A 26,424-nucleotide genomic window follows, 5' to 3' on the forward strand; every position below is an offset into this window, starting at 1 on the left:
ATTTTGTTCCCTCCTTGGTCCAAAATTAAGTTCCCCTCATGAACCCGTATGGATAATCGATGTACCAAAAAGGATTAAATTTTCCTGTAGTATCTTTGCTTACAGGAAGTTTAGATTCACAGCCGACTTCAATACTCTCAATAGAGACACCTCAGTCGGCTTCTCTCTCCCTCGGGTTGCTGTCTTTGTTTCCATGATTGGAAATCCCAGATCATCTCTTTTGCCTACTGCTACTATCCCATTGTGGCCAGAGTGGTTCTTTACGGCCATTTTTGGTATGTCTCTTTGCTTGCCCAAAGTATTGACGATTGTTTTGCTGAAGTTCTTTTGTTGATCGATTGGTCATTGGTGATTGAAAATGAAATCTTTAGACATTGGCAGTTCAAGCCGTTTTTTGGCTTATTTCGTTTGAATCAAACAGATTGAAACGATAAGACCTTTTTTTTCTAATCTTTGTGGCCATAATTTATTTTAATCACGTATGGTAAATGGCCTTTGTAGACTGTACCTTAGATTTTATTTTTTATGACGATACTACAAGTGTTATTTTTAATCTTGATCCCTGGAGTAACGAATCTTTTTTGGTGGGGGTTCACTCTACCAAGCCTGTAACTGGGTGCTTGTTCGTGTGCGTGTGACCACAATCGTCCTCTCTATTTCTGTCATTGGATTTGCTGTAACTGCGAGGGTCTAACATAATTTTCTGTTGTTGACAAGTTCCTCACTGTTCTCCAACCCCTCCCTCTCTCAATTGCTAGTTGTTGAGCTGTCAGGGATTAAATTATTTTTGTTACTCTTTTTCCTTTCATTCAACCAATTCGTAAGTATGGTCAAATTGCAATTGGGTCATTTAATCTAAAGTCATGCTTAATACAACATATTTATTCAGGGATTTGTTTGAAGCATCACCGAGTGTTTTAGCCTTTCCTTTTATTGTCTCTCCTGTTTGCCAGATAAAGCAACTACTAGACCAAAGAGATTGGGGTGTGGGGTCATTGGGGAGGTTCTCAAAGATAAGGGATTTGTTCTATAAAGATTGAAGTCATTTGCTTTGTTATGCCCCAGAGGTAAGTAACATGACAAAGCCTTATTTGCAACCAAAGCAAAGACATTTACATAATTTGAATTTCTAGCTAAATGAAAAGGCAAACTTGAAGAATAAAATATTCTAACTATCTCCAAATCTACTTGATCGCGAAATCCCAAGTTAAATGACTTCTCAAGAGCATTAACATTTCCTTTCCTTTTCTTTTGTTCCATTGGTGAAAAAGAATATGATTGAGATTAAGTTTGCATATGTCGTGAAGATCGTAAAAAAACTTGCTTAGGAGCATTGTTTGTGACACAAACTTTAGTTTCTTCTTCTAACCTTTGCATGTTAGCAAGATCTTTAGGGGTGACCTTACATACATCAATCCCAAATTCGATCAATTTTAATAAGTGTGCCCTAACTCTTGTATAAAAACCTTTCCTCGTACCAATAATTACATTGTCAAGTATAATTCTCTCAACATGTTTAGTTCTATCATGTTGAACATGGTTGTTAGCAATACTAATAGCGACTTTATTATCACAAAAAAGTTTCAATGATGTCTCACATTCCTGATGAAGATATGACAAGCCAAATTTCCTCACATATTCCCAAACTCATAGCTCTGTATTCGGCCTTAACGCTGCTCCTCTTCTTACTCCTCCAAGTTACAAGATTGCCTCAAACGAGGGTACAATAACCAGAGGTAGACTTTTTGTCAATAACAGATCCTGCCCAATTCGAGTCAGTATATGCCTCAATGGTCTTTCTGTCTATTTTTCTAAACATCATTCCTATACCAGGTGATTTTAAGTATCTCAAAATTCTGTTGACAACTTTCATGTGTTCCTCATTAGGGGCCTGCATAAACTGGCCGACAACACTCACAACAAAGGAAATATAAGGACGAGTATGAGATAAGTAAATTAATTTACTCACGGGGCGCCACGAGAAGAGATAACCTTACCCCTAGGCCAATCATTGTAGAGATGCCAATGTGTCTGGCGAAAGCACTGAGAGGTTGCATATGCCTTAATCATGGATAAATTACTTATAATGCATATAAAATGATTAAATATAAATCATAGATTAACTTTGTGTATTTGGATCTCGAGAGTCAAGCAAGTATGGCTAAGTCGTCGAGAGGTTGCTTACCTTAAGTTAGAGTTAATAAATGCTTTATATCGCATTGAATTATTAAAGCAAAATTCATTGGGTTTAGATAATTAAACTATTCCTTCATTACCATGCCTAGAAACGAGTTCAATGTCCATTTTCATCATCTCTCCATGTTCACCTAGCACCGCCAAGCACCTTAGTGTAAATAGTTACGATAAAAACATATTATGCATGATTTTACTGTATAGTTATATCGCATTATTTAGTTGCATGATAAGATAACTAGGAGCTTAAATTCCTTATGTTCGACTTTGGACATACCAAGAAACCTCTCTTCGCTTACACTTGAGTGATAGAGAGTAAAACTTGCACGACATGCATATCTTTAGCAAACTAGCAACTTACGAATAAGAATGTACTTTTTAAAGCATAACTCCATTCAGTCGCCTAATAGACGCTCACTTAGAGTCTAGCATGATAAATCCACGATAGAAACTTATGCATAAAATAAAAATTCAAGCAAGATTTTGGCGTCGTTGCTGGGGACTTTAATGTTTTCCATTTTAACTTAATTTGTGCACTAATATTATGCAGAAGTTTTGTTTCAGCTGAATCGTGTGCTTTAGCCGAAGAGTGTGTGAACAAGTTTATAAGTGAGAGTCAACAACTAGAATTCGGACTTGACCCTGAAATATAATAAACTTTTTGAAGCAATAGACGAGAAAGTGATAACGTGAATAAATACCTATTATTATAGTTTCTTTTATTAGAATAATGAGGTCAAAACACATAAGAAGAGGAACAAAGAGCGTAACTTATGTTGTAAATAAATAAGTATTTAGAAATACATCTTTCATAAGTGTTATGCCTGTTTTATGCGATTGTCATGTTTAAATGCAAGATCGGTAGAAAGAAAGAAACTAGTGAATCTATCGGTGGAAACATCTCGCACAAGGGCTATGCGATGGGAACTCATATGGCGATTAACATCTCCAGGTGAGGAACCACATCATCACGCGAGGAAGGTTTACTAGAAGACAAGAACAATAGTTGGAGTTGATGTGACTTCTTAAGGCTACAATCGACACTGACAATCTTAGAAGAATAGAAATTTCTCGTTGAAAGCTGCCTATAAAAAAACTTCATACGCACCAAGCAAAGTAGACCTGAATGGGCCAGAGGAAGGTCTGAACAGACCTTAAAAGAGAGTCTAGATGAACTGTGGAAAGAGATTTTTTCTCCGATCATGTTGTAAGTGAGAGCTTAGAGTGTGAGTGGTGGAGAACCCAGTCCCCATTTCCCCTAACTTGTATTCTTTTCCCACTCTTCCGTCTTTCATTTTTGTATTCTTTGTGTAATATTTATTCTGCTCATATTGTTATGTGGTCGAATGCTTACATTCTTTATATATATTACATGTTTATACAATTTCAATCCATCATGTCTTCACTCTCCTTCAGTCAATGTGTTATTTGTAACTCAATAGTGTGATAAGTTCTTGATAAGAAGTGTTGGTTATAAGTTTTTTTCATCACTTGGCCAGCGTAAGTCACCAACTACCCGAGAGAAAAAGTAGCGAGGACTTAACTAACGCGGGCAAGGAAGAATCTTCTTCCTTTATGAGATCAATTCCAACATTTGTATTCCAGAAGGAGAAACAAGTGTGGACACTGGGCACCGAGAGGTTGTTGTCCTTAATCACAAAATCCTATACGATTTATAAGTGATTTCCTCTAAATATATCTCGCCTAATCATGCTTAGTCATATAAGCGACCATGTGTGGCTTAGTAAGTTATATCACATAAAAGGTATTGCCCTACCTATCACATGATAATGCATATATCTTTCTTCTTTCATTTCTATGATACAAGTCAACTCGTATTACCATTCCACTATCCCACTCTCTCTTTACAGACTCTCAAGGTTTAGTTTAGTAGCTTACCTTACTCTTGCATAAATTAAGTTCATTATTCTTTAATTCTTTTATACCGGCTAGATGATAAGTGATTCCTAAAACTAATATCTTAAATAAATTCTTTGTGTTTAACCCTGGATCACTCAGGTAAACCTACTGTTTCGCTTGCATTTGGGCAAGCAATAGGAAAACTTGTACTTAATAAGGACTTAGCAGTTATGCAACAAAGAGGTACATAGTGAGTACCTCGTGTACAGTGATCATGACCAATGCTTTAATTTGATTTTAGGCAAGTTTTTGGCGTTGTTGTTGGAGAATTGATTTTTCAAGTATTAGAGTAGTGTTTTACTTTGATTTTAGACAAAACATTTGATCTTGGTGAATCACGTGTTCAGTCGAAGATCACGCAAAGCGGTTCAAGGTACTGAAGTAATCTGTGAATATTGATTGAACCAACCCTAGAATCAGTGTAACTTTCGATGAGTAGCCAAGAGAAATCTCAATGGATGCAGTTAGTTGCAAATGAAGATGATAACCTCTATGAAAGCATCAAAGAAAGTGTCTCTGCGTAGAGCTAATGAGATTCATATTTCGCCTAGCTATGCGATAAAGACCAAGAACGATAATTTGAACATTGCGATGAATGATTGGGAGTAGAAAGTTATTGCTATAAACAATCAAGATGCAGAGAACTAGTCATGATACAAGTGATCTATGAAGTTTAAGAATGATGCAGTTAGTAGAGCTATGTGGAGCAAAAGCAATGATACCACAATTCTTCCTCGTCAAAGAACTTGAACGCGTGGATGCATCTGTAATGTATAATTCTTCCATTTTTTTTTACTAAGAATTGCTTCCCTATATTTGTGTACATACTTATACTTTTATACCTCTGTAATTATTCTTATACTTGTAAAGTAGTTTTGTATTCGAGATTTGTATATCATTTAGTCTTAAATTTGATGATTGTGTGCTAGCTCGCAAAGTTATAATTCGGTAGGATAAGACAATTATGCTGAAGTCAACCTATGAGAAGGATGTAGTCAAAGCACATCGGGCATTCTGACCTTTTCGTTCGACAGGGATGAAAATAGGTTTCATTGGGAAATGTTAGGGTTTTGTAGGAGTAGGAAACGTCCTGTCAACCTTTAGAGTTCTTAAACTTTCAAGAAGCAATGAATACGTCGTACCTCGAACCACGAGTTAACTGTCATGTTTATCATGCCACATTTAATATGACAAGATTCTAACCGTGTGATAACCAAACCATTAAACCTAGTTAAGAGCTTCTATTAAAATAAGCTGAGGAACTTCAAATCCTAACCTCAAGATAAACAAAACTTCATCCTCAAAATTGCTCTCTTTCTCCTATCATAACTCTTTAGGTTGTATTTCTCTTTTTCTGAATCCCACTATTTTTAATGTGCTTCTTTGTTTTCTTGGTTCCTTCCTACCCACCAGGTACAATAGCGGAACTAATTCGATGTGGTGAGTATGTGGGAAGAGGGAAAAAGGGAAGCACAACTTGGAATAGTTACGACCATTGAAGATATAAAGAAGCCCATATCATATGTACTCTGATAGCACCACATTATCCACCTGCAAGCTCTAGGCTCTCCAATTACCATCCTTCTTTAAGTTGTATTTTTTTTTCTCCCCTTTTCCTATTGTCCATTCAGTACAATAGTAAAACATATCCATTTTAGTAGACTTACATTGAAGAAGGGGAAAGGAAAATACAACTTAAGAAAGGTAATGGTCTATAGCGAGAGAATGTCGATGTCAAGAATATGAAAATGACGTTAGGAAAAAGGGATCACATGCAAATGATCGTAATGGTAAGGTGGTAACAATTGCTAGTATGCACCACCACCAAAAGCCAAAACAAGATCTCTTTAGAATTTTGTAATACTTCTTCGCGTTTTCATCAAGTACTGATAACGTGTATAAATACTCATTATTCCAACCTTTTTTATTAGCATAATGAGGTCAAAACGCATAAGAAAGTGACCAAAACGCGTAACTTATATTGTAAATACATCTTACATAAGTACCATGCTTGTTTTACGTGGTTTTCATGTCTAAAACGCAGGATCAAGAAACTAGTGAAACACAGAAAACATCTTGCGTAAGAACTACACAATGGGAACTCATTTAGCGATTAACGTCCTCAGGTGAGGAACCATGTCATCATGCAGAGAAGGCTCACTAGAAGACAAAGATGGTAGTTGAGTGATGTGACCTTACAGGGCAGAAGTCAGCACTGACAAAGAAGAGGAGATGCCTGAATGGACACAGATGCTTGAATGGGCGTAGAGCCGGAGTAGGCAAAAGATGTCTACCCACTTGGGCCAAAACCTAAAGAGTCAGTGGCAAGGATTAGCCTAACCACTGTGTGTACATCACTTCTTCATCTTCCTCGACCAGATTGTAACGCGAAACCTGAGAGTTTGAGAAGAGAAGAGTCCTTCCCCATTTCTCCCTAACTTGTAATAGTTTTTCATTCTTCTTTCTTTCCATTTTTGCATTTCTTTGTGATATATGTTGTTCATATTGTACAATGGCCAAAGACCTACATTCTTTATACATATATTACATGTTTATACATTTTCAATCCATCATTTATTGACTTCTCATTTGTTAATGTGTTATTAGTAGTTAGGATTAGGGGTGTAATTGGGCTGGGTCGGGTCGATTTTTCTTCAAACCCGACTCAATTTCTGGTCGGGCCAACATGGGTCGAGTCGAGTCGATTTTTTTCCTTCCTCTCTTCTTCTCTCTCTTCAAATGGTGATTGCAAAATAACCAAATTTAATAATGTTGACTTTTATACACAATCACCATAATAGTGCAATTGGTGGAGTATGTTATAATTTACAAGCTTTGATGGATCAAATTTGAGAGTAGAACAAAGAACAGAAGAACCATGTAGGTATCCAACATTTTACTTTCCACAAGAGCTTTGCCTCAATTCTTCACTTGAACAATCCTATCATATTATTGTTATCATTGATTTTTCTGCCCACTGATTGGTTTCAAGAAGAAGAAAAAAAGATAGAGAGAATATTTATTTTTCTCTGTTTTGCTAACAGCCTTTGACATCCATTTTCATCTCTCAATGTGCGTGTGTGTTGTGGGTTTGTGGAAAAGAAAACCTTGCACACACACATTCTGTACTTCCCATGTCTATATGTTACCATTAGTTTTTCTGAGAAAACAAAGACAAAAAAAGAAAAGAAAAGAAAGGAACATTGTCTGTACTTCCCACTTCCTCTTTTGTATAAACTGCAACAATGCACACACATAGAAATAAAGAATAATATACAAACCAACTAGTTAATAGATTGAAATAATCATTTTCCAGCAACCTTAAGCACTAAATGAAGACTTAGAAAAATCAACCGATCCACATGGATTCCAAAAACATACAAGAAGTTAAAAAATGAAACAGACGAATAAACAGATTTCGAATCGAAGTGCTTGGAAAGAGAAATAACTATACCTAGATAGATTTTGATGCAGGCTTTGGCTGAAATACTAGTATTTGCGCGACACCCATAGACAGAAAAAGAAAACGAAAAATGCTTCGGTGAGCTACCAAAGGGAGAGGAGAAGCTGTAAATGAACGAAATGAAGGAGGAAAATTTGAGTGAAAAGGAGAAGAAGAAAGGAAGCGAGGAGAAGTTACTGATGTTGGAGAAGGCGAACGACGAAGACGAAGATGAAGGATGAAAACGAAGGACGAAGAAGTGCGAATTGGAGAAGGGAATACGTTAAAGAACAACTTTTTTAAGCTAACTCATTTTCATTTGAACCGAACCGACCCAGTTCAATTCGGTTCAGTTCGATAATAATATTGTTGAAGTCCAATCCAACGCGAACCGAACTGATTCAGTTCGGTTTGATTCAGGTTTTTTCACCCCTAGTTAGGATTGTGATAAGTTATTGATAAGGAGTCTAACTTATAAGTCTTATCGCATTTGTTGAGCTATATTCATCGCCTGGCCAATGTCAATCACCAACTACCCAAGAGAGCAAGTAGCAAGGATAAGGAGCTGAGAGGTTCGTAATGAGGGGTTTGAACAAAGTCCACCTTAGCAATATAACTTCCAACATTTGTATCCGAAAAGATGAACAAGTGCGGACATTAGGCGCCGAGAGGTTGTTGTCCTAAATGAGAAGTTCTATAAGTATTGTACTTGAAATATTTTAGATACATCTCGCATAATCAAACACAGTCATTTGCATCCTAAAAGGTGAGCAACTGTGGCATCTAAATAGTTCGAGAAAAGGTCTCCTTAATTATCGCATCGAGCCTCTCACATTGCTTAATCGCCTAATAATGCATAGACCTTCGTTCACCTTCCTCTTGCATACAAATTAGTTTGCTTAATCTTCCATCTTGCTCTAATTTATTCTCTTGTGCATGAGTCTCTGGGTGTATGTAAGTAGTTTTAGTTATTTTCATATTCATTTACTTAATTGTCATAACGCCTAAATGATAAGTAGACCCTAGAACTAATATCTAGAAACAATTTCCTGTGTTCGACCTTGAATCACCCAAGTAAACCTACTATTCGCTTGCACTTGGGCGAACAGTAGAAAAACTTGTACTTAATGAGGACTTAGTTATTACACAATGAAGACGACATAGTGAGCATTTCACATGCTATGATCATGACCCATGACCTATCAAATAGAATTAATTGCACAATATAGAAAGATATGGTGAGCATCTTACGTGGGAGGAACCTACTTCGTGACGTATTGCAATTGCACTATACAAATGCAAAACCACGTACTAAGTCCATCACACACATACAACCAAGTACTTAAGTAATTTTTATTTCTTCTTGTTTATGTTCTTTACAATACAAGTCACAACCTGTGATATAATTCTTTTGCGTTTAATATGTCTTGTCACAAGCTTGACTCCCTGCTTTTTAGTATTTTAATTTTTCTGCGTGTTTCTCTGTTACTTCAATAGAATAAATTATGTGAAATAAAGTTTCATATGTTATTGAGGCATTTAACTCGTCAAGGAACCTTACTTAGGAAATATTTCTCTAGTTTATTAAGCGAGCAAGCTTTACCTCAAACCTCTTTTGTAATAATTTTATGCAATAATCTTATCATTCACTTTTAGCAATGAGGACATTGCTAACCTCTAAACTTGGGGGTGTGCGAGGTTCGCGTTAAAACTTTTTGGAAATCCTCTTAAGTCGTTAAAAAACAAAGCATTTTAACAAAGCTTGAAACAAAGCAAAAAAATGTGAAGAATTTTGAATTTTTTTTGTGTATTATTTCAATCAATTAAAATAACAACTCCTATGTTGTCTTCTCTCGCAAAAATAAAGAAGCAAAGCTTCAAAAGTACAAATTTAGAAGTTGAGTAACAAGAGGCAATAAGAGTTAAAGTTGAGGAGAGAAACAGACTTATAAAGTACCAATGATTTTCCATCAATGCCAAGCTAGAAGTAAATATAATAAAAAATATCCTTTCGTCAAATAGAAGGATTCAAATTTTTAGAAAAATTTAGCCATTTATGATTATGAAAATAAGATTAACTGTGGAGAATGAACAAAAATATTTTGAGTATTAAGTTTGCCGCATCCTGAACTTAGAAATATTTTCATAGCAAGAAGTACATGACGGGAGTAAACCCTGGATAACGAATAAAACTTGTTCGCGTTTTAAGAAGTTTATAAATATTTTGCCGTTTTGTTATATTTCTAAAGAGCCCTAATAAAAAATATGAATCTAATCATATATGATGGATATTAAAAGTTAGAGTTTGAAACTCGTCTCATTAGATAAAATCTAATGAACACTCTGATTATAAACCAAAGAATTAAATTCTAAAATTTTGGAAAGGGTACTAAAACTCAAATAAATAAATGTGAGGGTTCAATGAGAAAAAAAAAGGAGTTAAATGATTGTTAAAATTTTCGTACTTTGAAACCTTTTCATAAAGGAAAAGAAAAAAAAGGAAAACCTTCTTCTAAGAGGTTTTAGTTGTTCTGAAGCGAAACAGTTGACACAAAATTCCATCGTGGCCCCGTTAGGGTTTTTTTTCTGATTTATTTACTCTCAACCCATAGTCCTCCTCACTCTCCCTTTCAGTTGACGACGCCATGGATAGATACCAGAAGGTCGAGAAACCCAAACCCGAATCACCCATTAACGAAAATGAAATCCGAATCACTAGTCAAGGTGCCATTCGTAACTACATCACCTATGCTTCTACACTTCTTCAGGTATATCTCCTCCTCATTCATTCAATCTCTTCTCTTTCACTTCCATCTCCTTAAATTCGACTTATTCTTCCTGATTTTCTGCCAATGCTGTTTCTCTTCTCTAAAACTTTCATGTTTTTGTTTTTTGATTTTTTTTTTTAATTTGGAACAGTTTTAGTGTTTTGTCGATTTGGGTATTTGTCGTTGGATGATTTTTTTTTCTATAGTATTAGTATGTTAATGATGACTTTTCTGATATGTTTTTGGGTCATAATTAGTTTTACTGGATGTGCCTGCTGTTTTTACAATGAACAAATATTGGAGGATTCTAAGGACATAATGAACACACTCTAATTGGTGACTGACTGACTATGGAGGAAGGGGACTAATTACAAAACTCATTGAACTAGAACTATGCAGATAAGCAATAAAAACATTAGTCTCCAAGCTCTATATTTAAGGTTTAAACAATCGTGTAAGTTATTTTTTTTACTTCATTTATAATGTGCCCACTACTTTGATGTCCTACTGTCATCTTTTCTAGAGATAGACGACTTTAGCTTTAATGCCTTGTTGCATCTCGTCTTCTTATTCTTCTCATTTTTTTATCTTGTTCTTGTTATTTTTTAAGCACCTTTTTCTTCTGTATATGTTGTTTGTTTGAATAATTGTCTATAGTGTTTTGGTTATCAGTAAAAACTGTAATACATAGAATATTGGTGTTCTTGGAACTTATTCAGGAAAAACGTGTCAGAGAGATCGTCTTAAAAGCAATGGGTCAGGCAATCAGTAAAGCAGTGGCTATTGCAGAAATTTTAAAGGTTTGTTTCCTTTAGAGTACTTGTGCGTTTGAGTGCAAATATTGTGTATTTCATAATTCATAAGCCATGTGTATCCTTGAAACAGAAAAGAATATCACGATTGCATCAAGAAACTGCTATCAGCTCAGTTAGCATAACCGATGTGTGGGAACCCATTGAGGAAGGTCTCGTACCGTAAGTTTTCTTAGTCTCTGCAATCAACGTTAATTGTTCAACAAATAATTGAAAGCTTATTTGTGTTTTACTTTTAGTTAATTTGCTCTCACGCTATATGCATTGCTTGCAACTTCGTTGCATTCTATGGGTTTGTACTAAGTAGCCTAGTTCTTTAGATGTGCAAGAAATAACTTCTATCATGTCACACAGGGTGGAGATGACTCGTCATGTCTCAATGATTTCAATTACGTTATCCAATCGAGAGCTAAATAAAAATTCTCCAGGGTAAGTTGTTTTTGGGAACTTTAAAATGTGGGATTTAGCTACTTTTCTTTCATACTTCATGCTTTGGTTTCTTCTGCATGTATGATGAAGAACTAATTTCTGTGGGTAGGTATCAAGCTCCACACTTTGTGGAACAGCCAAAGCAACAATACAACAATCAGCAGCCGCTGCCACAACCACCACCACCCAGACAACCACGTGTTTATCACAATGCTGTCAATGAAGGTGATTTCAGCAACACTTTATTATTGGATTATGGAACTCTACCTTGTCTGGGATTTGACATGTTACTACCACTTTGCAGATCCATATGGCCAAGGAAGAGGGCGTGGTAGAGGGAGAGGGCGTGGTTGGGGAAGAAGTGGATATGGGAACTATCAAGGTGGATACGGCAACTACCAAGGTGGATACGGTCACTACCAAGGTGGTTATGGCCACTACCAAGGTGGATCGGACAACTACCAAGGTGGACCTGGATATTATCAAGGTGAATATTGAAGAGTCGAATATTTTCAATAGAAGTAATGCTTTAAAGGTTTCACTGTATTGCATTTGACTTGATATTGTTCTGGAGTGCGATTTTTAACTCTCATGATCTTTCTTCATCTTAGATAATAACGGTGGATACTCAAGTTGGGGAAGAGGAGGTGGGCGGAGTAGAGGCTGGGCCTACCGTGGTAAGTTTCTTTCTTTATGCATGGCAGTATGTTCTTGAGTTGAGTTGACTGCGCAGGAATGTTTTGAATATAAACACAATACATTGAGAGTCTGGAAAGGCATTTGGCTCATTGATTTATCTTCAAAGTTATAACTAGTAATTTAGGGTGGGTGTATGTAGCTCTTTAGACGTCTGATCGTGTAATGTTTGCAAAATGCTCTTGTGGGAACAAGGCGTTTCAAGCAATTATTATCCTACTGCAGGAGCTGGATACGAAAGAGGCAGAGGAGGGGGCCGAGGTTATGGCCGTGGACGGGGGCGAATGGGTGGTCGCACAAGGGGCAGCGGAGGAAACCAGGCTTAGACGAAATGAAATCTTATTCGTTTGTTCTTCCTACTTCTTGCTTGAGCTAAAATGCTTGCCTTGGCCAGTGGGATGAATTATCACATATTTGTTTTGATAGCTTGAAATTCAGTTTTTACAATTTCCAGCGTTTTTAGGCAGTGTTTATCTTTTTCTTTTCCTTTTTTTCTTCTTTTCAGATAATGTGGGGAATGCAGCATTGTATTTGTGGGCAAGGTTGCTTTTTTGGTACCTTGATATTAATGTAATTCGTTTTACCCATGTTTCTTTTCCAGTTCTCTTTGGTTATTACTTCCACGCAAACACTAAAATGCCCCTAAAAGACCTTTAAATTACAGCCGTACTCCACATAGTTGATTCAAAAGTATTGCAACGATCACCCAATCTAAGAAAATTTATGAATATAATCAAATTTAGATTTAATTCTTAAAAGTCTAAAAAAAAAAAAAAGGTCACATAGGTGAATACTAGATTCTGTTGTATATGCAATTAATGTTATATATTTAATTATTAACTCCAAAATTGTTATTCATAATATAGCAATCAAATTCAGATGGATCACATTCACTGATAGGAGGATTCTACTGACAATAAAGTCTAAAGGTGAATTGTTTTGGTTGAGATGTTTTATTATAATTTTAACCAAACCGACCTTTTCATTTTAGTGTTACAAAATTGATATATTAATATTAATATTTTCTTTTGTAGAGTAAAAAACGGTATTTATGAATTTTCATTTAAGAATTCAATGTTTTACATTATTATACTCCTTCACTTTGGGATTTTTTTAATGGTTCCATGTTTATTTAGATCCTAGTATTCTATTTTATTTTTTTCATTTAACACAATCTTTTTTTTTAAATACAAGTATAAAAGTTAGATTATTGTCAATCATGTTTCTATGGACAAGAGGTTTCAGATTTAAATCCCCTCATTGGATGAATAAATGCAGCTCTTGTTTGTTACACGAGCCGTACATTTTTTGGTGATTTTTAACTTTACGAAAATTAACCTTATTAATCCTTAACTTTGTCATAAACTTCTTGTTAAGATATAATACATATGTATATTAGATTTTAAAAAACGGGAATCGAGTACTCTTGGGTTTTCATGGTTCATAATTCGTATGTAGTGTAAATTGAAGGGTTCTACCATGCACACCCATCACTATCATTTCATTTTTTCTTCTCATTTTCAAAACCTATTGTAAACCCATTTCTTTTTAGTTCTGAATCTTGCTAATGGGGTTACGTTTGTGTGCTGTTTGGATTTTTGACACACTAAACAAAATAGAAGATTGTCTTCCTTTTTTGGTTGATTTTGTTTCAGACTCTTATTAACTTTGTTTTTGAAATAGTTGCTTGCTGGCTGATGCTTTGAAGTGGCAACCAAATTCGGGTTAGCCACTCCAAGCTCTGCATTTTCTGTCTAAGCGTAGTCCTCCTATGGTTTTCTCCACGTCCATTCCTACCTCTGCATTTTCCACTGTGACCCTTCTCCGTTCTCTCACTCTTTCCCTCTCTCCATACCATCACTACTTTCGTTGTCCCAATCATATAATCCTTACTCTCTTTCTTCCTGCATATTCTGTTAAAGTACCACAACTTCCCCGAATTCGTGCCTTTGCTTCCGGTTCTTTTGTTAAACAGCTGGTGTACGACTAAGATTCCCCCTTCGAATCTGAGAAGCATTTATCATCTCCAAACAGTAATGGGGTGATGGTTTATTCATTTTGAAAATAGTTTTGCATCGGTGGGTTTGCAACATTTGGTAACGCCTGCCGCTCGAAGTCAAGGAGCTTGATGAGTCATCGGAGCAATGGCGAATATCCAGATTGGCTTGGCTTTGTAAGAAATTTCCAGCACGAAAGCCGAGAATAGTGATACGACTGCTTAACGCGCAGAAAAAATGGATGGGTCGGGATGATGCGACCTATCTCACCGTGCATTGTTTGCGTATTCGTTAAAAGAAAACAACATTTAGGTTTAATGTCTTTGCTCTTTCTTTTCTATTCTATTATGTTCCAACGTGATAGTATCGCAACTTGTAAAATGCAATCATGGGTTTGTTGAACAATGGGGAATTACTTGGAAGTGTTAAATTTCGGCTATATTTTTGTGCTTTATATGTTTGTACGTATTATAATACTGTAGAAAAGTTTGGAATGTTATAGTAGGACTCTATAGATAACTGTACCTCCAACAACATTTAGAATAGAGCAGAAATTTCCGAATAAAGTAAAATTTGGTAGTTATTTTTTATTTGCTATTTTTGTAACCTATGTGATAATTTTCCTTCAAAATTTTAGTTTTCTTTCACTTTGGAGAGTGGGTGTACAAGTGGATAATGCAACAACATTGGTATCGGTTTGATTATGCTTTAACTACTAAGCTTGCTCATTTACATGGCCAAGGAATAACGAAGTTCTCAAAAGTGTCAAGAAGTATTTGACGATATAGTTAATCAGGGATGCGTGCAAGTGAATCCACATTTCACATATTCATTGTTGCGTACCTAATTAGTGTACCTGTTAAAGAATGCATAGAGAAAGTAATGCACTAATAATATAATACTATGATCAAATTCTTAATTTATTAGGATTAGGATTAGTTTCTTTTATTCATAATTAGGATTAATTTATTGATTAAGATTAAATATTAGTTTCTTTTATTAATTAGGATTATGTTAGTTTGCTATAAATAAAGGTATTGCCTTTCTGTATTCACACAACACAAAAACATTAATAAATTTCTCTCATTTGCTATTAATTAATAATTGAAAGTTTTTTGTGACGTTGATCACAAGAAGGAACTTTGTGCGAGTTATGTTTATTGTCGAACAACACACATCCAATTGGGGAAATCTTTAAAATTCAAAAAATAAAAGTATACAAAATTTGAAAAAAATGAACTTTACCGCTCAAGGAATAGGAGGACGAAAAATATAGCAGTTGATATAGGCAAGAAAGTCAAATTTCCTCTTAAAAGAAGTAGTGGAATTGTGATATTGAAGTGATTCAGAAGAAGAATTGAAACATAACAACACACCATCTGTCTTGCTTGATTTTCAAAGAACCTATCATTATCCACGTTGGAAATTTGATTATAGTGATCTAGCGATTTTGGCAAAAATTCTAATGCAGATTGTAATGGAATAACAAGGATGGATAAATTAAATACAATGATGACAAAAATACCAAGACAGATGATGAACCTTTCTCAACAAAGAGATGAACGAAGAAGACCTATCCAAATAATAGTGGAAAAATCTTTTAGAAAAAAAATCAAAGGCAATTGGAACTCACAGTAGAGGGATTGCATACATAGTTTTCCGAACTCCAAAATTCCAAGAACCCATCCAAGAAATTCAAGACTCGAAAATTTTTTTCATTCGAAAGAGAAGGCGATAGACCAATCCAAGCAAGAAGACGATATTTTATGAATTGTTACTTGAATTTACAATTATCAGATGTACTAGTACTAGCAAGTGCATCTTTGATGCAGTCATCGATTCTCTCGAGAGGTCACAATTACCGCAAGCAAACATATTAATGACGAGGAACACATTTTTGCTATTCTACTAATACTTGTACTTGCTTTGCTATTCTGCTCGAGCCTGGCTGAGGAAGAATTACGGGGCGTAAAACAAAAAAAATATGCTGATTCGAGTTGGGTATACTATATTTAATTTATAACGGAACCCCCGCCTTTCCCGTCCGACTTGCATGTGTTAAGCATGCCGCCATCGTTCATCCTTAGCCAGGATCGAACTCAAGTCCAAGAAGAAAAACAAGAAGGATAAAATCCACGTAACTTCATTTAGTGGCAATTTTAACTTAGAAACTTTCGTCGATTGGATAAAAGAATGTTGAGAACCTTTTCGATTATATATGAACACATCGGAAGATAAAAAAGTAAAATTAATCGTCTTAAAGTTGAAATCAAAGGGTTTGGTTTGGTGAAAACCAATTTGGTTGAATAGAAAGTTGATGGGCAAAAGACCAATAAAAAATTGACAACCAAAGGTTGAAAGATGATGAAGATTAGATTCTTACCCACCAAATTATGGACAAATTCTTTATCAAGAAAATCAGAAAAATATGAGAATAAATTAGATTGAAAGATGAAAGACTTAATGGAAATTGTCGAGTTTTGTCAAGAAAAATAGCAAATTATGAGTTTTACTTTGAAGATACGAGTTTTCTTTTAAGACTTCAACTTCTACAAACTTTCTTCCAGAACTCCAACTTTCCTCGAAGATGGAAGTTTTTTTGAAAATACAATTTTTTTTTCCAAGACTCCCACTTAAAAAACATCATATGTCCTGTTTCCTCAAACCAAACATAAACATCTAATTGAGAGAGAATCAGATAATCAAATTCTAGAGATCAAATTATATAGCATCAAATCAACAAAAGTACAACATCCATGAATCAAATTTCTTCGAAAATCTCATGCGAACAGGTATAAAAGTTAAATAAATAAACATGGTAATGACTAGTAACTAAAGTTTGGTAGATGAGATTAAATATGAACTAAGACTAGACAATTATTCTTTTGGTTGAAAACTATAATTTTGAGTATGATTTGATTTTTAAAAATTTAAGTGGTAAATAATGCTATTAACTATATACACCATGTTTTCAAAAACTAAACCTAAATTCTGAAATCTTCACAATTATTTAGTTTATTATATATTATATAGAAAGGCAAAAGTTACCATTGAAATTTCGAGGAAGAAAAAGTTATTGAAAACACAAAACAAAAACAAGATGATTATCATATACATTATTCTTTTTTCTTTTTTTGTTTTAACTTTCTAAAACTTGACTTCTATGAAAACATAAAATGGATATGGAGAGGGTAAAGGCTAATGTTTGAGTTTAATTTAAATTAAAAAATTGCAATGAACGACTATTTTAGCAATAATAATTAAAGATATAGCAACATTTTAAAAAATTTGCAAATATAGCAAAACTATCACTGATAGACTTCATATGGTATATCAGTGATAGACTTATATCATTGATAGAATTTGACAAATTTTATTATATTTGTAAATATTTTAAAATTGTGCTACATACTTAATTAATTTGAATTTAATTGCTAAATTTGCAACGATCACTTAAATTAAATTATATATGTTAATTAAAGTACGAGAATTGTCTAGATTCATTGTATTTCCCTATTGGAAGACCATATTTTATTAATAACCAAAAAAATCTTTTTGTTTTTCTCTTTTCTTCAATTTAATAATTACAAAGTGAAAATTAAAAATAAGGCTTAATTTTTTTTTGTTTCCTCTTTTAAAAAGGGCTTTGTTGGCAGAAATTTCTATTTATCTTAAAAATCATAAATTTCAATGCTTTATTTAATTTTTGCTTTAAAATCTTCGAAAATTTTGATTGGAGAGAAATATATTTAAAATCAATTAATTGATTGTATTGTATGAGTGAATCTAACGGAAATAATGACCAAATTCGGTCCGTACAGATCCAAAATATGATCCACATTAGTTTGAGACACAAAGTATTTTCATTTCATATGGTATTTTGTTTTCACTATGTGCTCTCTCTTTCATCAATCTCAAGGCTTTAATTTGTTTGGAAATAATATCCATTAATTCTTGCCCAATTAATTAAAAGTGATCCAATCATAATTAAATTATGAATAGCAATTATTAATTAATGTAACAAAGCAATCACAATTCAACTGGGACGACAAATTTTGTGTTTCGTATTTACATTGTACTTAAAACACTTATTTAAACAACCTCTTATAACATTGGGTAGAAGAATATTAATTTGGTGTACTGACGAAGATTAAACCACATAGAAGTGACGGTAATAACAAGTAATACAAGACTGAGACTTCAAAAAAGAAAAAAAAAATAACAACAATAAGGAGATCATATGTATTTATTTGAAAATGTGGATAATTTATATCCATAAACAAAGTGGCTGCCTCTCAAACCTCAACTCTAATTATAAGACAAGTCAAATATGGAGATGTATAACTATGATGAAAGACAGGGTGTGGTGTACAATCTCATCCTTATAATGTGAAGAAATAATTATATTGTAAGATGGAATCAACAATTGAATGAGAAACTATCAGAAGTTTTTTTTTTTTTTGTGGATAACAATAATTATTGCTGAGTTTAAAAAGAATAAACTATCCAGAGAGAGAGAGAGAGAGAGAGATTGAAATAATGGGAATGGTCGTTTAGGAAAGTGAAAGAAACATAAAGGATGAAGGTTGAATGTAGACGGAATGGCAACCTTGTTCATTGGGTTTTTTATTATTATTTTATTGGATATTGTCTTCATCTGATCTTTTGGTAATTATTTATATATAAGAGTTTAATTTCCATTTTCAAAGGAAGAGAGAGAGAGGTTCATTATTTAGGATTTTACATAGTAGTAGAAGGAGGAGGAGGAGAAGAAGAAGAAGAAGAAGAAGAAGAAGAAGAAGAAGAAGAAGAAGAAGAAGAAGAAGAAGAAGGAAGAGAATGAGGGTTTTAGAAGAAGAAGAAGTTTTATCAAAAGACGAGGAAATTATAGAAGGAGGTAACTTAAAAAAGGGGTCATCAAAAGATGAACTTTTCCATGTCATTCATAAGGTTCCACCCGGTGATACTCCCTATGTTAGAGCTAAGTATGCTCAGGTAATTTCATTTTCTATTTATTTGAAAATTGGTATTTGCTACTTCTCTTTTCATTGTCACTAAAATCATAAAACACTCCTTTTGTATATTTCTTTTCTTCAAATTCTTTGCACACATGAAGAATGGTAACACAGTTAACTAATTATCTAAAATTGATTGAAATTACTTTTTTTTTTTTAATTTTATTATTTTATATATTTAATTAATTTCAAACTATAAATTTACAATGTACTATTTTCTGAAGAAACATTTTACAAGGAACATAATATAACATCTTTTAATTATATATGTATGACAAATTATATACATAAAGTTGAAGGACTCACAATAATGGAGGAATTTGACAACTTTTAAGTACTTAGAGGAGTTTGCTGCATCCAACTTTCAATCCTCCAATGTATTAAATTGTTTATTATTATTATTATTATTATAAAGAATAATACCACTTATGATGACTTATATCATGATATTACAATAATAATTCATCCCTTTTTTCTCATTTTTTTCAAAATTAATTATTAAGAACATGCTATAAAAAAAAGTGTTGTGAGGACAAAAGAAAAAAAATGAGGTTAGTATCTCTTAAAATGGTGAAAAGTGCTTTTAGCTAGGTAACAAAAATGTATATCGATTAGTACTTTATCTTCATGCATCTAAACATTTTAATTATGAGATTCTTTGTACTTGATACTTCTATTTACTACCAAATTATAGTGATTGCATGCTTAAATGTTTTTCTTCATTTTCATCATTGTATTAAACTTGTTATTAGACTCTTAGTATCATCAAGTTATCCAAATATTAAAATTAATTTGTATATAATAGAGTAAGTTTTAAAGTGTAGATAATGATAATGACTAACATATATTTAAATGATAATCTGAAATTTTAGTTGATAAAGAAGGATCCAGAGAGTGCAATTGCATTATTTTGGGAGGCAATAAATAAAGGGGACAGAGTTGAAAGTGCATTAAAAGACATGGCTGTGGTTATGAAGCAAATTGATAGAGCTGAAGAAGCCATTCATATTCTCCAAACCTTTAGATTTCTTTGCTCAAAACACTCTCAAAATTCTCTTGACAATGTTCTTATTGATCTTTTTAAGGTAATTTCTATACTTTTAAATTCTTTTACCATATCATATATTTGTTACTTTGTTTTAGTTTAGGCTACAACGATAGTACTGATTAATAATCATAGTTTTGACCTTTTGCTTTTCAATTTCTCGACATTAATTAAGTTTGTGCATATTATTCACATATGAGAATCTATTTTAAATTCTGTTATCTAGTTTTCAAACCCCATGTCATGTTTTTTAAATTTGTGCATGGAGTTTAATTTTCTTCCAAATTTCGCACAATGGTTCTCCTACATGAGAAATAGTTAATTTTTTTCCTCAAGATGTAGAAGAATTATTGTACGAAATAGTTAAATTCTTGTTAAATTATAAAAATAAAAACTAATACTTTTAGCCTCATTTCGTAATTTTTTTTTTAGTTTTTTAAAATGAAGTCTATCAACATATATTCAAAACAAATAGAAGTGGTACTATTTAACTAAGTTAAAAACAAATTGCTTGATAGTTATCCAACTAAACTCAAGTAATTGTTTGTTTTTGAATTTGAAAGTTAAAAGAAATTATTAAGTATTAACAAACAATTGTGAGAGGATTATGAAGGTTGAATATAATATGGATTTTAGAAATGTGGGAGAATAGAAGAGCAAATTGAGTTATTGAAGAGAAAATTGAGAATGATTTATCAAGGAGAAGCCTTTAATGGAAAGCCCACAAGAACAGCTCGTTCTCATGGCAAGAAATTTCAAGTTTCTGTCAAACAAGAAACCTCTAGATTATTGGTATTTTTCTAAGCTATTTCCCTTCTACTCTTTTTTTCTTTTCTAAATTATTGGTATTACGATTATCTCAATGGGCCTGAATTTTGACAGGGAAATCTTGGATGGGCCTACATGCAAAAGCCCAATTACATGATGGCTGAAGCAGTGTACAAGAAGGCCCAAATGATTGATCCAGATGCGAATAAGGCTTGCAATTTGGGACTTTGTTTAATGAAACAAGGCCGTCTCAGTGAGGCCATTTTTGTTCTCGAACAAGTCCAACAAGCCCAAATTCCGGGCTCTAGTGAAATCAAGGCCCAAAAACGGTCAGCTGATTTGCTGACCGAAATCAGGTCAAGGCAATCTCTGCCCGATTCTATTGATTTATTGGGCCTTAGTGTCGATGTTGATTTTCTTAATGGGCTTGAGCTATTGGTCAACAAAAAAGGCCCATTTAGTAGGTCCAAGAGGCTTCCTGTTTTTGAGGAAATTTCTTCATTTAGGGATCAATTAGCATGTTGAAATAACTTTTAATTTTTCTTTTAGGGATTTTTTAGTAGATGGGGGTTAAAGGAAATGTTTGTATTGTTCTGTTCATTGTGTATTTACATATGTAAATTTAGTGTTAGGTTTGGAAATAAATGTTTGGTGTTATATGTATTAGATGGATAATTTCACTTCCTTTTCCCCCTCAACAAATTATAAATGTGCTAAACTATACAACTTCATATTACCTTCCCAGTGGTTTCAATTTCAAAATTTTCAAAATAGTTTGTTTGAATTATGTTTTAAAGTTTGAAAAGTTTCATTCTTGCTATTGAATTTTGGATTTGTTTTATAATAATAATCTTGAACGTTAAAATTGTTTTAAAAACATTTCGTTTCGGTTATAATAAACTATGAAAATACATGTGAACAACTAATGTGTGTACTATTTAGAAATTGTGGTCGTTACTATTTACAAGAGTATATATATGTGATTAATTGGTATGCTTCTTTTTAAAATTATTTATATAGTCAACAACTACAAGTTTATTGTCACATCTTCTTTGCATGAGATGGAGAAGAAATGTGCTTTGTGGAATTAAACTTGTGTTGATGTTGTATTTATGTTGATTTGATATGATGCGGCTTGATCTTTAGTACTTGATCATCTTATTTTCTCTTGATTGAATGTGTATGTCCGATGTATGGAAGTGGAGCGCTAGATGTTTCTTGAAGTTAGAGTCTTGGAAAAAACTTGAGTTTCATGGAATGGTTCAATCTTCAAGAGTTAGAGAGTCTTATGATATTTTGGGAGAATTCTCTCCAAAGCATCTCTCCAATAAAATTTTCTAAAGCTCCACGTCTATAGAACTATCTAGTGGACTTTATGGGTTTGGGCTTGGTTAGTCTATGGATCACAGCTCAATCATATGAATTTGGGTCTTATTTCACATTTTAGCTAAATTAAGTCTATTTTTAGGCTTAATTAACTTCAGCCTAAATAAATAATTTTTAATTAGTAAGAAGAACCTCTAAATACAATGCTTAGTTAGACGTTTAGGTTGACAAATATAACTAAGAGTTGGAACTGTGTTAAGGGTGCTAGGTGAGCTCCCATACGACCAAGGCAAGGCGTAACGACAAGGTTCATGCCTTGAGGAGTGGGCAACATGGTGTGTGTAGGCGACATAATGCTTTGAGGCCATGTGAGTAGGTCGAGTAAGCAAAGTTCAAAGCTATGTGTTTTGGTGATGAATGTCATGCGACCAAGTAAGCTCTAGACGTTCTAGTAGTACTGGGTGGAGTAGATTGGATCCAAGTGTTTAGGCATGTAAGATATAAGAAAAATGGAAAGCATGAGGTGTCTTATGACTGTCATGCAAGAGGCAGGATATAAGGGGACTTGGAGGAGGAAGTTCTCACAATCCACTCGTGTGTTTTCCTTCAATGCAGTATAATCTATATATTGTGAATATGAACAATATATTTTACCCTATATATTATATACACTAAGGTGTAATTGGTGGTTCAAGGTGAAATGGAAAATGAGCTCAATTTGCAGACATGGTAGAAAAGAATATTTAATTAACTAAATGCAATGTACTGTGCTTCAATATTTCAAGGTGATACAAAGCATCTATTAACTTTAGAATTAAGACGAGTGTCTTTTTGGTGCCTTCGCCCATACTTGCACACCTCTCGAGATCCAAATATTAAAAGTTAAGTTATGATTTATATCTAATTAGTTTGTAAGAATTATAAGTAATTTATTCTAATTTAAGATGGACAGCTTTCGTTGCACAAGCTAATGTTTATGTAATTTATGCGAAAGATAAACTCAACAATAAGATTGTATTACTACAATCTCTTTGCCACTTGTTCAATTAAATACGTGTTTTCACTTGTCAGGTGATTGCTGTCAATGTGATTTTCTTTTCTTTCAAATAAACAATATTGCTTTGACATTCGTGTTTAGCTGAACATAACTTATAAGACATGCATACAAATTTTCTAATATATCAAAAGCACGTTACATTGTTCATGAACTAATCAAACAGATTAATAATGGATATCAACAAAAAAAAAAAAAAATGGAAGAGTGGTAGAAGAAATGCATTAATATCATAAATCTAACTTTACTCCTTTCGGCCATAGAGTACATTTTACAAATTAATACAATAAAATCATAAAATGGCATATGAAGAAAGTCGTCATACCTTAGAGTATGATATCTCATACTCCTTGGGTCAGATTTTTGATTGATGTCGAGAGGAAAACGATAAGGGAAGAATTCTCTCTTTTTTAGTCTAAGCTCTACCATAAAACTCAAGAAAGAAAAAATGGAAGATAGTGAACTTGCCCTTTGACCCAATTTCGCACACCTTCGAAGAAGAAGCCTCTTAATCATAGGTGAAAAGAGATGTGACAAGATGTTATGGACAGCTGCGAGCATGGTCTCTTAATAATTTTTGATAAAGCCGAGTCGTGTCTGCTGCAGGTTTTCTCGCCAACCTCTCGTTTGTTTGCTAGTCATGATCACTTCACCTAGCCTTGCTACAGTGGTCGTTCGATTGGTCTCCAAACATCTTTTCTCCCCTACCATTGTTTCACTCAGGTGTTTTTCTTCTTGCCTAAATTCTTGCGATAAGGCATATAAAACATGATAAAACAATGATAAAGTTCTTTTGTAATGTGTGATACACAAGTTAACCAAATCCTCTACATTTTCCTACGTTTTCTTCTATTCTAGTGCGATAAGGCTCCACTATTTTACACAAAAGGCCACAATAACTTGTATCTCTACAAGTTATCACACTCCCAAATTTAAAATAATGTTTTTCCTCAATCATCATGTGGGCCCGTATCTAAGAAGGGCAAAATATGACTAAGTGTTTAAGAGAAAGCATTATGATTGATGTTGGGTTATAAGAAGTAGGCGTTTGGAGCTCTTAGCAAGATAAAGAGAAGGCGAGGAGGCTTAGATTGTGGGCATAATTTTCATATAACTAAAGACTAGACGAGAATGAATAAGGAAACTTCTAGAAAATCTCATAAGTTTACTTAATGGGCTACATGTAGAAGTTTAAGCTAAGCATGTTTGAGTTAAACGTGAAGTTTACATGTGTACCACTAAAAGTAGGAGCTGACGAATTATTAAGAGTTTAAGCATGACTAATCAATCTAGGATTAGTATAAATAGGGGGTTGAAGTCAAATTTTCAAGATTGTTACTCTGGAAGATTGAAAAGAAAAGTTAATTGTTGAAGTGTTGGACGCACTCGTTTGTGCATCGGTATATACCTTATCTTTCAACACGATCTCTTCCGATTTTGTAAATCGGTGTTGGGGGATCCAAAATTTCTTGTAGTGCACATGTTTTAAGTAATAAAAACTAAGTTTGGCTTACTTTTTTTTAAACAAAAGTTGTTCATATCGTCTAAAGTATAATTTCTAGGTTAAGTTTAAGAGACTAGGCAATTAATCAAATCTTAAGGACCCTAAGATTGAGTGTTTTGACATTTAACACTACAAGAAACAAGGCTATTCCTGATGCATAAAAACGTCAGAAAAAACACAAAATGCATCGGCCAAAGTAATTTCGATGTCACATCCTACGTCGTTAAGAACGTCGGAGAAATTGCGTCGAGGTAACTTTTGCCGACGCGCAAATGGGCGACTTTGGTATAAAGGTATCTCTGACGTCATCTCACTGCGTCAAAAAATATTTATCCCCAACGTATTGGGATAATGTCGGAGGAGGACCTTTTTCGACGTGGCACCGACAAAATCTTACTCCGATGTTTCCAATTAAGATAGGGAAAAACGTATATCCCAATGTACACATTGCATCGGGATATATGTTTTATTTTTTATTTATTTAATTATTATTATTATTATTTTTCTGTTTTTGTTATTGTGAGGTATTGTCTTCGGCTCCACTTCGAAGATAATAAACAAAATTTGCATTAAATTATGAAAATGTAAACATTTCAATTTATAATAAAACAAGATACACAAAAGATGTATAACAAAAATTACAAATAATATGTTTAAAACAATTATATTGAAAAAAAAAACTACACCAATATGCTATTACTAGTCGCGAATGCCAAATAAAGAATGTTAAACCTACAAATGACATAAAAGTACAATTAGAATATCACACATGGAAAATTAAGCAAATTAAATGTTGAAAAGTACATAGCCCAAGTGTTTCACGACCTTCTCTATGTCCAATTCATCTCCTCTATCATCTTCTTCATCTCCTTCATTTGTCGTGCATGGTCTACTATTTGTTGGTCTCACTCCCAAAGAAACTAGAATTTTAGTCCAAGTAGGAGTTTGTTAGGATTTATGTCCTAAAACTCGTACATTGTAAACATAATTCATTGACTCTCGTTAATAAAATAGTACTATTGTTATAATTGTTATTAATTATATTATTAGTTTTGTCTTAATGACCCAAATCCAATAAACTAACATCCTAAGCTATTTAATGAGTCTTGAACAGTATGTAGAGACATACATGGATCAATGTTCGGGATTCGCTTAAAGGGTCTATAAATTTATATAATAAATTATTTCTGAGAGATAAAATATTTGAATGAGTTCACACTACAAGAAATTTTGGATCTTTTAAGCTGATCTTGATGTCATCAGATTCACTTGAGAAATGACTTCTTCGCCTTCTTTTGACCAAAACGCAAACCTCTTTGAATCCAAAATGCACAACAATCCTCTCTCACTAACTAGTTATAATTTCTGAACTTTCAAGACCAATTTGAGTGATTTTACATGAGTGAGTTGTGAGAGACTCTTAAGTGAAGCTTTCTATTTATAGAAGTTCTTGCA

The 26,424-nt window shown here is 33.5% G+C and overlaps 2 protein-coding genes across 4 annotated transcripts; both read left to right on the forward strand.

Annotated features, from left to right (window-relative positions):
• Window positions 1–10,058: 10,058 nt before the first annotated feature.
• On the forward strand, window positions 10,059–12,860 carry LOC101208913 (protein FAM98A). Of its 2 annotated transcripts, none has more exons than XM_031881793.1 (8): window positions 10,059–10,323; window positions 11,043–11,123; window positions 11,209–11,297; window positions 11,490–11,564; window positions 11,674–11,789; window positions 11,869–12,051; window positions 12,176–12,241; window positions 12,456–12,860. In XM_031881793.1, the coding sequence occupies exons 1-8, from the start codon at window positions 10,201–10,203 to the stop codon at window positions 12,584–12,586; spliced, it is 864 nt and encodes a 287-aa protein (XP_031737653.1). In that variant the 5' UTR covers window positions 10,059–10,200; the 3' UTR covers window positions 12,587–12,860. The 2 variants fall into 2 exon arrangements, with proteins under 2 accessions (XP_031737653.1, XP_031737654.1); XM_031881794.1 differs by having other exon boundaries at window positions 12,486–12,860.
• A 6,119-nt stretch (window positions 12,861–18,979) lies between these two features.
• Window positions 18,980–21,816, forward strand: LOC101204990 (protein SULFUR DEFICIENCY-INDUCED 1). Of its 2 annotated transcripts, XM_031882132.1 has the most exons (4): window positions 18,980–19,252; window positions 20,145–20,357; window positions 20,954–21,109; window positions 21,200–21,816. In XM_031882132.1, exons 1-4 carry the CDS (start codon window positions 19,097–19,099, stop codon window positions 21,608–21,610), a joined length of 936 nt encoding a protein of 311 aa, XP_031737992.1. In that variant the 5' UTR covers window positions 18,980–19,096; the 3' UTR covers window positions 21,611–21,816. The 2 variants fall into 2 exon arrangements, with proteins under 2 accessions (XP_031737992.1, XP_031737993.1); XM_031882133.1 differs by lacking the exon at window positions 20,954–21,109.
• Window positions 21,817–26,424: the final 4,608 nt, after the last annotated feature.

Source organism: Cucumis sativus, chromosome 3, assembly GCF_000004075.3.
Source record: "Cucumis sativus cultivar 9930 chromosome 3, Cucumber_9930_V3, whole genome shotgun sequence".
Classification (NCBI taxonomy): Eukaryota; Viridiplantae; Streptophyta; class Magnoliopsida; order Cucurbitales; family Cucurbitaceae; genus Cucumis; species Cucumis sativus.